General features: G+C 38.0%; 1 protein-coding gene across 7 annotated transcripts in view; it reads right to left on the bottom strand.

The window, feature by feature from the left end:
- The window catches only part of LOC123873833 (transcriptional coactivator YAP1), a 46,624-nt gene extending 31,465 nt beyond the window's left edge, over window positions 1-15,159 (bottom strand). For 3 of the 7 annotated variants that reach the window (XM_045918934.1, XM_045918925.1, XM_045918943.1), the window contains exon 1: window positions 14,510-15,149. In XM_045918934.1, the coding sequence (XP_045774890.1) occupies window positions 14,510-14,982 (473 nt within the window). In that variant the 5' untranslated portion in view covers window positions 14,983-15,149. Of the gene's footprint in view, window positions 1-14,509 lie in introns of all 7 variants that reach the window. The other 4 variants (XM_045918951.1, XM_045918959.1, XM_045918915.1 and 1 more) reach the window with 3 other exon arrangements.
- Window positions 15,160-15,629: the final 470 nt, after the last annotated feature.

The raw sequence follows: 15,629 nt of genomic DNA, 5'->3' as shown, positions 1-15,629 counted from the left end.
CAAATAGAGTAGGACTAGAAACTTAGTGTTACTATTATTAACTAAGTAAATAATATTGAATAAACTTGGATTTCATTTAAAACAACAGAAAGCAAAGATTACAGAATATTATAACGCGTGCAACCGAGCAAAGGATCATTTCGAGAACTGAGAAGTTATCGATAAACTTTGAGATTACTGAATGATCGGCGCTGATTCCGAGAATGCGGCGAGGCGCTCAAAGACCGCAGCGGACACGGGGAAAAAATCAATCCCTTTGTTACTAACAACTCAGGTGTACCAAATAAAAGCCGGCCAAGTGCGAGCCAGACTCGCGCACCGAGGGTTCCGTACTCGAGTATTTTTTCCGACATTTTGCACGATAAATCAAAAACTAGTTATTATGAAAGTACAGGTAAAGAAAGCCTTTTCATATGATACCCCACTTGGTATAGTTATCTTACTTAAAGTTTTAACACGCATTTTAATTTTATTTTTTGTTGTAACCACAAATACACGGTTTTTTAATTTTTTCCTTTGCTTGTGCTATAAGACCTACCTACCTGTCAAATTTCATGATTCTAGGTCAACGCGAAGTACTCTATAGTTTTTCTTGACAGACACGACAGACGGACAAACGGACAGAGACAGACAGATAGACAACAAAGTGATCCTATAAGGGTTCCGTTTTTCCTTTTGAGGGACGGAACCCAAAATATCAATCCCTTTGTTACTAACAACTCAGGTGTACCAAATAAAATAAAATAAGCTCAACACGAACTGACAGTGCACTTGCAGGGAGGCGCCGAACATAATTTACCGATATAAATAACGTAGCGAGGTGGTATAACTTTATTGCAGACACCTATTTTTATAACAGAGCCCATATTACCTACTTTACGTGATAAAAACTTTTAATTTTAGAACTGAAATTTCCTGCTAGGTACTCTTAGGTAGTAGGTAAATATTACATACATAATACACCTCGTTGTGTCTACATATCGCCTGTTTGCGACTACAACGTACCTATATGAGAAATAAGTCATTGTCTTACAAAAACACGTAATGTAGGAACATTTGAGGCGTTGTTACATACCATAATATATTTCGTTATGTATATAGTAAGTATATGTTACTTCTGGATAAAATGGTTAATAGTGAAAGAATTATTAAAATCGGTTAAGTGGTTTCAGAGTTTAGCGACTGCAAACAAACAAAATTTACCTCTTTGTAATATTGGTATGACATACCTATAGTGAAAAGCCTACAATTATTATTGTATTTCAATATGAGCTATGAGATTTTAATTGAGTCAATATAATAGACGCATCATTTTGTATTATTATTTAGTACCTACCTAGCTGAGAACCTACATAATGAAAGGAGAGACTAAATACTGTCGATAGTGTAGAACTGTAGAATGTAGATAAAGCGATGCTTAGTATGAACATAAAGAATGTCCTGACGCGGACGGAGAGATGATTATCGATGGGCGGGGGACGCGAGGGGAATTGGTGGGATCGCTTCCAAGAAACTGAATCGAGCTCGGGGGCAGGTCGCGGCAACATCACAGAACGCAATCTCGTTAACTCCACCAGCAGGTGAAAAATGGACTCACGGCGAATGCACTTTGTATGTAATACATAATTAAATAATAATAATATGTAATACATAATTAGACACCGCCCATCTCATATAGTTGTACCTACAGGTAATCTTGGAATAAGGTGGGCAAGAAATTTTTCACACACAATTACTCGACGTCATGCATTAAAAATCTGATCTCAAACTCAATCGATCTGGAAATACGCACACGTGTATGATAGATAGTCTTACACATAGACCTACGATTTTGTACATACTACATTTATGGTCTTACAATAGGTATATCACACTAATATTATAAAGGCGAAAGTTTGTATGTGTGTGTATGTTTGTTACTCCTTCACGCAAAAACTACTGAACGGATTTGGCTGAAATTTAGAATGGAGATAGATAATATCCTGGATTAGCACATAGGCTACTTTTTATCCCGGAAAATCAAAGAGTTCCCACGGGATTTCAAAAAACCAAAATTCACGCGGGCGAAGTCGCGGGCATCGGCTAGTTTATTATACTTCCACTTATCTGATCGACTACCTAAGTAAATCTGATGACGATACGAATACATATTACTGACCTGATTTTATAGATATGTAGTTGAAACCAGGACAGTCTAAACTACCCAACTTACCGACGATATCCAGGCTACAGCAGATGTATTAGATTTGGGCTGCGGAAAATATCGTATGCCCTATAGGAACTCAGCTTTTACTTAACGTTCACGTATAGGATCCACATAGTTGGGACACATAAGTTTCCAATTTATCAATTACTTATTGGAAAATACTATTTCATTATTATCATCTTCGGTCTATAATAAGGCAGGTATAATATGATCGTGTTATGCTATAAACTTTATATAATTAATAACATATTTTATACTAACGCCTACTTCAAGTTTGATTTTTAGCACATTTACAGCCCAAATTAATATAATCAATCATATCTGTAATCTGTCGATAGTTTGTTTAGCAACGTTGTTATTTCTCAAAAATTGTATGCAATTAACAACGTCACTCACTTAGGTACCACTAGATTCATAAGATCATTGATTATTATTATTATTAATTTCGGCCGTTAATCAATGGAAGGAAAAAATTGAACTAATCAAGCATGATCTGCGGCAAAGTATAATTTAGTGGCGGTGTGGTGGATTTGCCATGCGCTTGCCGAAATAACCGCATGCGTAGAGTGTTCAATGGGAAAGGCGCGGGAGGCGCGGGGGCGCCGTCGCGGCGCTCGCGCCAAAATTAGACGTAAACAAGACGAGCGAGGCGCCGCTGTCGAAGATGAAACGCCATGCTCCACTCCCTATGCCTTCAAATAATGATTATAAGTAAATAATAATTATAAATAAATATATAAAAGGAAAAGGTGACTGACTGGCTGATATAACGCACAGCTCAATCTACTGGACGGATCAGGTCGAAAAGCATGTAGATACCTATATGAATGACGTCTTAGAATAACAGCCCGATATGACGAAGACAAGGCTAAGAAAGAATTTTTGAATTTTGTTACAGGGTAAAATAGGGGTTTGGTGTAGTCGGATGTAGTCACGGACACTGTTTATTTTTTTATTCAAAACTTATCTACAGTCTAATGCAATCTAAACACTGGATTATAATACGCAGCAGAAGCTTGCTGCCTGATAGTAAATTGCTGTAATCGAAACCCGGTAATATTATGTCAAAATATAAGGACACTCAATAAAATAATTGTCATGGAGGAATTAAGTACTACCTTTTATAATAACAGCGCGAACATAATTTTGTAATGTAGCGTGTCAATTTGATCGGAACAGACTGCTTTATTTTCTTCTCTGCCGGAGCATCAAGATTCAAGATGACAGCGTCATTTGATTTAACGATTATGCACCAGTTGCGCTCGAGTTTTTCCACTTTACACGCAAGGTGCCTAATAATAACTAAACAGAAGATATTGTGAGTTGTGTGATCAAAATATGGAATTATAATGAGCGGTGGATTGAGATTTGAGAAAAAACTTTTTCTACAAAGATCAAAAGCTTTATTTGCTATAATTCGCTAAAAAAGGCAAATTTGTATGGTAGGTACAACAAGCAGAATGCAACATGCAAACTGCTAAGCATGCAGGAAATGTCAGCCACCAGGCAAGCCCGAAGTACCACCATGCAACACCACACAAATCCACCAGAATACACTCGACGCACGTTTCGCTCCGACACCGGAGCATCCTCGGGAGACGTAGACCTTACAATGTACAATTATTGCAAAGTCAACTCTTTGCAATTGTGCATGCTTGGTGGCTGCCTTTTCCTGCATGCTTAGCAGTGGGAGGGCGGGTGACGCATGTCGCATGTTGCACCATACAGATATGCCTTTTTAGCGGATTATAGCAAATTAATCTTTTGATTCTTTATACATTATGGACTTCCGCAAAGTAACGCCTGCTTCTATACAATTTTTTCTAAACTCAGATCCGTAGATCGAAAGTCTTAAAGGTCCATAAGGTTGAAATGACTTTAGTTCTTAAAGTCTTGAACAAACACCAAAGTTTTTAAATCCATAATGTAATTTAAAAGATCTTACAGAGACTTCGAGTCCCAGCGACTTGTCACCAGTCAGCACTCAGCACCTAGATATTGCGGTTCAATGCTGGTAGGAAGTTAATTGACGGAACACCGTGTTCCGTTTCCAAACACTTAAGCTAACTGAACAGCATTAAGTGCTATTCAGAAATATCACCATATCCTTCATCGACCCACGAAACGACAGACCATTATATTACGACCTTACGAATAAATAGGTTAGGTACCTATTTCTTAGTACATAGTTTCGAAAAAATGTGAATGAATGAGAGAATGAAATATGCTTTACTGTACACCATTATAAAAAGAACGACTAAAGTTAGACATAAATAACACAAAGGAAGTACAATATAATTGATTGTACTTATTGGTAGCGTTGTCACTTTGAAGTTATCTTTACCAGAAAACCAGGTTGAAAAGGATTTATTGACTAATACTATTAGTCTAATAGTGATTAGATACTAAGATATTGTAAAGATATACATAATTAACTTACGTTTCTTACAAGAATACATGTATTCTTGTAAGAAACGTAATAACTTCACAATACTACGCTGTTATCACCGCACAGACAGACGGATAGAGATTGGCCGACCAAAACTTCGGTCATCGGTGGTTATGTAGGGTTAATTAATCAAGATACTAAACCGAATTGAGTCATTAGAAATATGGAAACGCAAATAAAATTTAATGGATAGATAGAGAATTTTATATAGATCTGCACCTATTTCATTTTAGATCAGATAAGTTTTTATTTGATCACCAATCACCATGGATGATGATGAAATATAAATATTACATGAATTTACTAATTATTTTGATTAGTTATGAAATATTAGGCAACTAGCTATAGGTACCAACTACCAACATTATAATGCAGCATACAGCTGAGTACGACGACAATTCATTACAAAAAGACAAATCTACCAGTTTATTCAATAATTTTATAATAATAACTGACGTCACCCCACATATGCAGCCAATTGAAGAACTGCTCATGTTTAAAGTTGTAACATCAGAAGATGACGTTGGGCCTAAGGCGCCCGTCAATGTACACACTTGACCCCTTTTGATCCTACAATTAGGCATGGCGATACTCCCACCGTCGTTGCCGAAGTACTCACACACAGTGATCAAGTAAACTACTGTAAACTACTGTTTAGTTGTTCTAATATTCACTATAAAATGTAAGAGTGAAGCAAAAGCTGTGAAGAAATACAAATATTAACAAAGAGGGTCTATATTCTGTTAGTTACTCTAGTGTAGGATTTCCAAAACATATATATTTCAAAATCATACATAATAATATAAGTGATGTTAATATATTATTTAAGTTCAGCATGGAATAAGGTCAATAGTTGATCAATATCATATAACACCTTGGATGAATAAAAGACATTCATCCAAGTAGGTATAACACGTTTAATGTAGGGTTCCTTTTTCTTCTAGGATTTTTCCTCCACGCGGCAGGTAAGAGATAAAAATTAAAGAACATTATCATCATACGAGTAGTTACAGCAAAGGTCGTATTCTAAATGGAAAGCACGATCCTTACCCCCCGTCCACACACTGCCCATGTGGCATGGGATGGAGACAGGAACGGAGGCAGAGACGTAGTGTGGCCGCGTTACTCGCGTGCTCCTCGTTCACGCCCATCGCTCCCTATTTTGTCGGTAAGTATGCAATAGCGCGCACGCTACCACAGTTTCCACGTCCATCGTGTTGCAAAGGCAAGTGACCTAGTGCGACGGCGTCGCGATTAATTGCGCGAGTAGAGCAGTGTGTGGACGGGGGGTTAAAGTTAAGGATGTGACGCAGGAAGAAGAAAGAAACCTCATAATATTGATTACATCTGCATAGCAGTAACAGGTTTCTTCAACTGCGCATTTCAACTATAAACAAGTGATAAGTAAAGTAAAACTAATCCGTAACTTTGTGTTCGAGTTCTAAGAACAAAATCAGTTGATAAACTGATTATACAATCCAGTCTTTAAAAAAATTGCATTTATATATACATACACAATTATCTACTATAGATAAAAGGTACGTTCTAACTTCTAACATCCATCGCTCTTGTAAGTATTCAACCCGTGTGGTCTGAATGCCTCACACGTTAACATTACAAACAGCTTTGTTGAGATCACGACAAGTATTATTGGAGTAGGTACATTAATACCGATGACACAGGTCGATGAAAAACATCTGTGTCTACAAAGCTTGATAATGTACCTAGTGTAGCGCACACACGAAGATCTACCCTTGAAGAGACCGCTACATTTGAACAGTAGGTATCGTGTACCTAAACCACAACTGTAGGCAATTTCATTGAGGGCAGTGAGGGCTAACATTAGCCCTTACATCACATGGTGAGGATGATTTTTTGCATGGGTATTGTTAAAGATGTGGAGAGTGACATAGGCTACTTTTTATCCGGGAAAATCAAAGAGTTCCCGCGGGATATTTAAAAACCTAAATCCACGCGGACGAAGTCGCGGACATCAAGACAAAGACATCGCGTACATAAAGAGGTAAAGTTTGTAAGTTTGTTTGTAGGAAGTAATCTCTGGAACTACTGAACCGATTTTGAAAATTCTTTCACCAGTAGAAAGCTACATTATTCCTGAGCGGCATAGGCTTTTTTTTTAATAGAGATCCGGGCCACGAAAATTTTAATAAACTACCCGTGCGAAGCCGGGGCGGGGGTCAGTAGCAACATAAGAGGCAAAGTTATTCGAAATGTGAGCTACCTAAAACTAAACGAGTTTATTCATCGTGTTATGACTTATGACCGATTATTATGATTTCCTTCAGCAAGAGATTAAAACAAACAAATATGCCTTTAACAACAGAATAATAGTTTCTGATTGATTCCGATAAAGACGCTGTCTAGAGCCAACATCCAGTAATCAGACCGTGGAAACTGAGTACCTTGTTTTTGCTTCTAGTACTCCAAACAATAATAAGTTTTACGCGATCGAAACAAAGCTTAGTTTTCTTCGTTACGCAGTAAAAGAGCAACACTTAACGCTATCTTACACACAAAAGGATATAAATGTCGCATTACCTCTTAAGTTTAAATTAACAACAAATATCGCTTTAAACGACACATACCTAAAGATGATTACACTAATCAGACTGATCATAATTAATTGGCAATTTTTTGAAATATTTCAGTTTTTAGGGTTATTGTACCTCCAAAGGAAAAACGGAACCCTTATAGGATCACTTTGTTGTCAGTCTGTCCGTCTGTCGTGTCTGTCAAGAAAACATACTGACCTAGAATCATGAAAGGCAGGTAGGTCAGGTCTTAATAATTTTACATACATACCTGAAATTCCGGGACCGTATGTAAAATTCCGATGTATGTAAAATTATTTAGAAATTGCCTTGAGTGTAAGTTAAACACTATCATAAAAAATTATAAATAGGTAGATCTTATAGCACAAGTAAAGGAAAAAATTCGAAAACCATGAATTTGTGGTTACATGAAAAAAAATTTATTTAAATGTGTTTTACCTACCTCACCTATTTTAATTCGCCTATTTGACTTTCAAAAGCGTACGTTGCTTAATTAATATTGTTACCATATGATTTCATTTAAATAACTACTTCAACTACCTATTCATTGCAGTGACAAGATTAGTAAGTAGGTACTAGAAGTGTACTATAACAATAAAAGTCGCTGCGATAAGATTAGATGATGTACTGGATAACATCACACAATAGCGACATTTTGTTCATGACTTCAATCAGTGAGGTAATATTTCTTGAACTTGTATTTTTTTCATTTGTCCAAAATGAATTAGTCGTTCCCATATTAACTTTTGTTAGAAATCCTAGGTATTTTCTGATACTTGCAGTTGACAGACTCGGATGCAAATAAGCCTATTTTACCTACTCGGGGAATTTACAAAAACTTATGCGTCAATAAAATTAATGAGGCAATTGTTTTATTAACCGCAATTACGCAATTGTCAATTGTTGCAACTACCTCGTAGATATCGTTCAGTGTGATGACGGCAATTTGATTAAGATTTTATTTTGTATTTAAGGGTTCTTTAGGATTCGTTAACGCTATCGTCATATTATTAAATGAAAATAAATAGATAGGTAAATACTTACTTTACGTACTTTCCTTTTAGTAACGTCTACAGGAGATATTGTGAAAAGGATCCTTTTACGCAGGAGATAGTGGAAAGCCTGTCAATTAGTTTATTTCTGTACTACTGAATAGGCATCAATGCAGCATCCATTATGTACCTACCTAAGTGATGTAAGGTGTTATTCAAATAGTAAGTAAGTAATAAAAATAATCGTAGTTTCTATACTTTTTAACCCCCGACCCAAAAAGATGGGTGTTATAAGTTTGACGTGTGTATCTGTGTATCTGTCTGTGGCACCGTAGCTCCTAAACTAATGAACCGATTTAAATTTAGTTTTTTTTTTGTTTGAAAGGTGGCTTGATCGAGAGTGTTCTTAGCTATAATCCAAGAAAATCGGTTCAGCCGTTTGAAAGTTATCAGCTCTTTAACCTTCACTACACCCCCGGGTGTTATAAATTTTTAATTTACACTTGTCATGTAATTTTGAGAAGTTTCTTTGGCAGAACATACATTTATATATTTTGATGTAGCTTATAAGTTTTTAGTTCGCACTAAAACTAAAACCTTATTGTCGACTGAGTGCCGTTAGCTACCTGTCGCGTCCGACGGCAACACTAAACGGACGCCAAGTTTCTGGGAAGGCGATAGAGTGCTGTATTTCAAACGTTATCGCTTTGAATACACTACGATAAGTTCACTTGTTGTGCATGTGACTACTTCACCTTCTTTCTTAGAAACTGTCGTGAGGTTTAAGTTAATTACTTAACTAGTAACCTCACTATTAAGCACTTCGGTGATGTTTACTATTTCACTTGCAATATTATGTAGACGAACCTATTAAACATTTTTTAGGGTCCCGTACCTCAAAATTAAAAACGGAACCCTTGTAGGATCATTGGTTTTATGTCTGTCTGTCGTTTCTGTCAAGAAAACCTATAGGGTACTTCCCGTTGACCTAGAATCATGAGAAAGGTAGGTAGGTCTTATAGCACAAGTAAAGGGAAAACCCGAAAACCGTGAATTTGTGATTATATCACAAAAAAAAATTAAAATAGTGTTCATGAACAAATAATAATTAGTATTTTTAATTTTCAAAGTAACATAACTATACCAAGTGGGGTATCATATGAAAGGACTTTACCTGTACATTCTAAAAAAGTTTTTATTTTTATTTTTTATGCATAATAGTTTTTGATTTGTAGTGCAAAATGTCGGAAAAATACCCGAGTACGGAACCCTCGGTGCACGAGTCTGACTCGCGCTTGACCGGTTTTTGTTAATGACAAATGTAGGTACCTACTTACTGATTAACAATCAGTAATTATATTTTTGGTACGGTGACATAATATTTACGTGTAATTACTTATAGATTAGGTACCACGTTCAGTGACGCTGATAAGAATAGATAGTTCTAGATATTGATATGAACCTCTAGATACTTAATTTTACTTATTCCATAAAATGTATCTGATTCTGAAAGGACACTTTCGGACAAAATGTCCGAATCAACCGCGATGCGTTTGCGAGCTGAGTCCCTATGAAAAAGGACCCCGGATTGATTCGAAACTAGTCGGGCTCACATCGACTAGACTAAGCACGTGAGTAAAGCCGGATTCTTATATTTAAAATGTCCAAAATTAAAAAATATCAATAAATAATAATAATTAATTGAACTTAATGAAACTTTTTAAAGACTAACATTTTATAACAATCTAAATATAGACTAGATATAACTTACAAATCGTAATCAATGTTTTGATTAATATTAAAGATCACTGCCTAGAATGAGAGGGATGAAATAGTTAAACGAAGTTGAATGAACTCCACTATGTGTTTGTTCATCAGAGGTTCTGAGTATGTTTGTATTCAACAGAAGTTTCTCTGATTAAGGATTCAAAGGACGAACCATTAAAGGAAATACATAATATTATTGTGCCATGTCAAATGACTCGGTTCATTTTACGGACAACGGCGATTCTTTTGTTATGGGCAACGTTAGGTTGTGCTGGTTCACTTGGTGCACAGCTATTCTATGTAGATATTTTTTTGCTTTATTACCTACCGACACTCTTTAAGTGACTTAATAACCTTCAAATATTACGCATTCACACGTGCATTTAAAAGCAGTCCAGGTCAAGAGTCATCAGTAACAGTAAGGTGTTACACGAAAGCGAGCGGGCTGATAGCGCCGCGTTGGGCGTCCGCCAAGGCAATTTGCATCGCTACCCATTTCGGAACATCGCCAAGTCTAGCCGAACAAAACCACAGAGAATTACCCTCCATTCCAATAATAATTAAAGCAAACATTTCGCAAGCGAGACACGCTGGCCGTTATGGAGCTTATAAAACATCGGCCCAACTTGCAATTAAGAAACGATGCGCACGTCTATTTGCCGACACGGAAGAGACGCACCGCTTGCAATGGACCATCTAGTGCTTCGTTCGGCCGACGTGCAGTGAGCGGAGCCAAGCGGCTGACTATCTAAATTAATACCTTTGATATTCCAAATATCAATATTTTCAGAGCTTGTGAAGTGCTTCACGGCTAGACGTGCAGGTCTTCCGCCTTGGCATCTCAACACACGTTAACGAAGCGAGTTATGCAAAACAAAACATATTATTATGTCCACAAAAAATATATAACGTCACTAATTATTGCTTGACTAAATTAAAGTGTCGAAGTATTTACTACCTTTGTTTGAAGTAAAGCAATTATCGTTTGTAAAAAATAACTAAAGTAAGTTTTAAGTATTGAATCATTTTTTTAAAGGATTTTTCTTGATTTGACTTTAACCGTACCTAAATGAAAAAAAAAAAAAAAACTAGCCAGAATAGCAAAACTTATACAGTAATAAGTGGTTTTAGGTAGACATACTTTGTCATCCACATATTTTGTCACTATGGTTTATTTACGAGGTGGCAAAAGCTTTGATGTAGCATTGGCTGTTGTCCACCGGTGAGACGGACGGCGCGTCAGCCAGACTCGACACGGTAACTACCTCTGTTACCAAACAAACGAGATTATTATAGGCCTACAAATATAATTATTATGTGACTTAAGATTTACAGACATCATTGAGGTAATTCATAATCTTAATTAAAGGCAAACGTTACAATCAACAAATTGAAACAAATAACAAGAGAATTATGTGGTGCGAAAGAATTTGTAAGCTTACTTATGTATGTGATTAGTCAATTTTATTATTAAAAATTTGTTTAAACGGAGTGATAACATTAATATATGTACTTTATGTATTAGACGATGACTTCGTCCGCGTGGATTTAGGGTTTAAAATAGGTTAAACTACATATTTAAAAAAATATGTAGTCTAAGTCGGTCTCCAGGTTGTAAGCTATAAATATAATATAGGTATACCTTACGTTAAAATCGTTTAAGCTGAAAGACAACGAACAGACAGACTGACAGGTATAATATACTGTATAGACATAGTACTTTTGCTTAACAATATTAATGGAGTCATGGTGGTCACATTAAGAAAAATATTGAGATGCAAACCCTACCCAGATACGATCAGAGTTGAAAAGCTAATGGAATTGGTCTATTTACTATCGATATTCAAACAACAGAAGCAGAAAGGCTCACGTAATACATAGTCGATAGGATTTATAATCCTAGACTACACCAGTGAAACGTAACATCACAATAATGGCATAGGCGCCATGCATACAGCTACTATAGATTATGACTGAGGCCACACGATGCGTTTCCGGTGCGTTGCGTATTGGGTGCCATTCGGGCACTGCGTTGTCGCTTCGGCAAAAAGCACGCAAAAAGTATGGGTTTTGCAACGTACCACTGCTCCCCTCCTCGTCTCTCCGGTGTCAAGTCAGCACGCAAAGATCAGCAGAAGAGAGGAGGGAATTGTGAGAGGGAAGGAATAGAGTGCTCATCCGTGATTGCGTGTTGCATCTCACTATGAGAGGGAGGAGATGCGCGAGCGTCTCTAAATCTATGGTTCTACATACGTAAAGACTAAAAGAAGAGAAGGGAATTGTGAGAATGAAGGAATAGAGTGGTCAAGTGACTGCGTGATGCTTCTCACTTTGAGAGGGAGACGACGTGTGAGCGTGTATAAATCTATGCTCTACATGCGCAAAGATCAGCAGAAGAGAAGGGAATAGAGTGCTCATCCAGTGATTGCATGATGCATTTGTGGGGTGTTCGCGTGCGCTGCGGCACGGACATGGCATGGCATTGTGTGGCATCGTGTGGCATGATAAGGTAAAGCAATTTCTATGTAGGATGACGCTCAAACGCCGCACCACAACGCAACGCATCGTGTGGCTCCACTCAACTTTATTATTTCATAAGTTAGCAGATTTTAATAATAAAAAAATTATTTAATGTACCTAAGTATCAAAATCGTCACTATCCTACTAATTTTATAAGCGTGAAAGTTTGTATGTATGTACATGTATGGATGCATGTCTGTTACTCTTTCACGCAAAACTACTTGACGGATTTGGCTGAAATTCAGAATGGAGGTAGATTATACCTTGGATTAACAGATAGGCTACTTTTTATCCCAGAAAATCAAAAAGTTCCCACGGGATATTTAAAAACCTATATCCACGCGGACGAAGTCGCGGGCATCAGCTAGTATTTAATATTCAAGTACTTGATTAAGTGAATGACAGTAAGGCTGAGATCTATAGATAGCACTTTGACTTTGCTCAGACTTAAGACACTGTTAAAACGAGACAGCGTTATACCGCTTGCATAAATCTGTCTCATTTTAACTGAAACTTAAGTCTAAGCAAAGTCAAAGTGCGCTCTATAGATTTCAACCTAAGTTAAGAATAAAAGTTCATATACTTTTTACGATTTTTCTCAGTTATCTCTGATAGCTAGTTTTTGTACAAATTACATTTCATTCTGACATTTGATGAATACTTTCATCAGATCTTCTGGGGGATCTGATGACACTATGGGAAAATGGGGGACCGATCACCTCAACAGGTAACAGAAAACCTTTGGCGATTTATGTATGTAATAACTTAGTAGGTAGTCCAGGCTCATCTTCCGCCAAAAAATGTTGATCTATCTCAGTGCAATTCTAAGTACCTATTCAAAACACATTCATATATTCGTCATGTATAGTGATGTAGACACTAGGCTCCCCGTGAGAAGCCGGGGCTGGTAAAAATAAGAATCAGACTTCGTTGATATGGGGCGCCCTTGGAAGCGCTCGTAGGACTCCTCACACTAACTTAAACTTCAATGATTGTTAAGTTTATAAAAAAAACAAATGGTTACATTTCTTTGTTATACTCATTTACCCCATGATTCATTTTTACAAGGCTTATCATATCACTAAGTAGGTACCTAGTACCAAGGTATTATGTATTATCAGGTCGAAAGATATATCATTGTGATAAAAGAGAATACGACGGCGCAATGTATTTTATGTTTGAAGATATGACCCAGTCATAGGGTCGGAATTGAACGGGTTGTTTTAAAAATCAGTGTAGGAACGTATTTAGGATACCTCTTATCTTCCTCTCACTTTGCTAAATACAAGTCGTCATAAGTAAAATCTTCAGTGATCGCTTATCACGCATCCATCTCTAAAAATCACAAACGAAACTATGAAGTTTAGTTCATACTCTTTTCACACTTCACTCTGCTTACTTGACTCTGACCTATGAAGAAACCGATAGAGTCAAGACAGTCAGGTGGTTAGTTCAGACATTGTTTTATAAATTAAATGAGCAATTTGCACAGGCAAACACCTCAGCGATAAATGATAATGATCGCTTTGCGACGAACTTTGTCCATTAATTATATTCATAGGTAATTAGGTACTTAGGTAGCTGGTAATAATCGTTTGATCGGTACTTGTGGTACTTATAGACTTGCACTAAGTAGGTGTATAAACTAGGCAGGTAGGCACGTACTTACTTCTATCACATACACAACCTGATAGGTTGTGTACAGTGTATGTGAAGTAGGTACATAATAATTTAAAAAATAAGTATATATACGATACTCATATATCGCCATTATTACAACAATACGCTTACCACAGGTAGGTACTTACGAGTACTATGTATGAGGTTACTTTATTACCTACATTCAAGAAGCCTAGGAAATGCGCAATAATACCTGCGACTGAATTGAGGAACAGAAAGGCCGATGACATCGTAGAATATTTTTAGGTCTCAATATAGCCTTAACTATACTGAAATATATAGATACCCCAACATCCTGAAAATATTGTTTCAAGAAACTTACTTGAGATAATATATCTGTCCTTCTGGTGTGCGAGCCTGTTCCCACCCAGCTGGTAAAGGGCCGAGATCGTCTGGAAGATGAGAGCCGACGTCGTAGGACCTCTGTTTGGCATGCTGATGAGGCAGCGGCGGCTGTTGAGTTTGCTGACCCGCGGCGTAAGTCTGCTGGAGGCTCGCAGGCGACGAGTGTGCTCGGGAGTGGGACACTGGAGCGGAGCCAGTCGCGGACGACGATCCGAACGCCGAATCGGCCGAGTTTTCTCGCGAGTGAGAGACAGATGGCGACTTGGAACCGGTCGACGGCGGGTTAAAGAACGACTTCGGAAGCTGTCGCATACGCAAAGGCACCTGTAGCGGTCGTTTCGAGTCGGGCTTGAGCACTGTGTCGAACAATGACTGCAAAACCGAGTCAGAATCCTGGTCTACGCGGAGGACCAGGTTCGATTTCTGTTCACCGTCCGAGTTGAGAGCCATGGTTGAGTCGGAACGAATAAATCTCGAAACCGACCTGGCCCACCGCTATGACACAACACTAGCACGCGACGGGTCGGCGCGACGCCACCCGACGTATTCGTAGTATAGCGCTCGGTGCGCGACTGGCGGCCCGACGCACGCCCCGCGGCCCGCGCGCTGCCCGCTGCCCACGCGCACACCCCGCCACCCGCGCGGACCGGTCTCCGCGAGCGATGCCCCGCAAGCCCGCAACCCCGCAGCCCGCTCAGCACACCTACCTACCGACTGACTATCCTTCACTTGCGTTCAACCCATCACAAAGCTCTACAAAACAAACATTACTTATTTTGCCTATTAATAGGCTTCAGACAACTTTTTGACACCTGTACTTAGCACACCTGCACTACAATGCTTGCCTATCACCTGCACCCTGGAAAGTCCATTGAAATAAGTCTACTCAGTACATAATACCTATCTACTCATAAGTAAAATGATCCCCTCACCGATTTTCGAACTGTCGCGTACCTACCATACTACACAGAGCTAATATTGTATCTATCATTTATTAAAATCGATTGAGCCGTTGAGTAGACCGTACCTACCTACCTAGTTACAAGCGGACATAGAAAAATTAACCAAAAAAAATTAAAATAAAGAATATTAGCCAT

Source organism: Maniola jurtina, chromosome 2 (genome assembly GCF_905333055.1).
Source record: "Maniola jurtina chromosome 2, ilManJurt1.1, whole genome shotgun sequence".
NCBI classification, from domain to species: Eukaryota; Metazoa; Arthropoda; class Insecta; order Lepidoptera; family Nymphalidae; genus Maniola; species Maniola jurtina.
The sequence above is the reverse complement of the archived record's forward strand: the minus strand, read 5'-3'. Positions and strand labels throughout refer to the sequence as shown.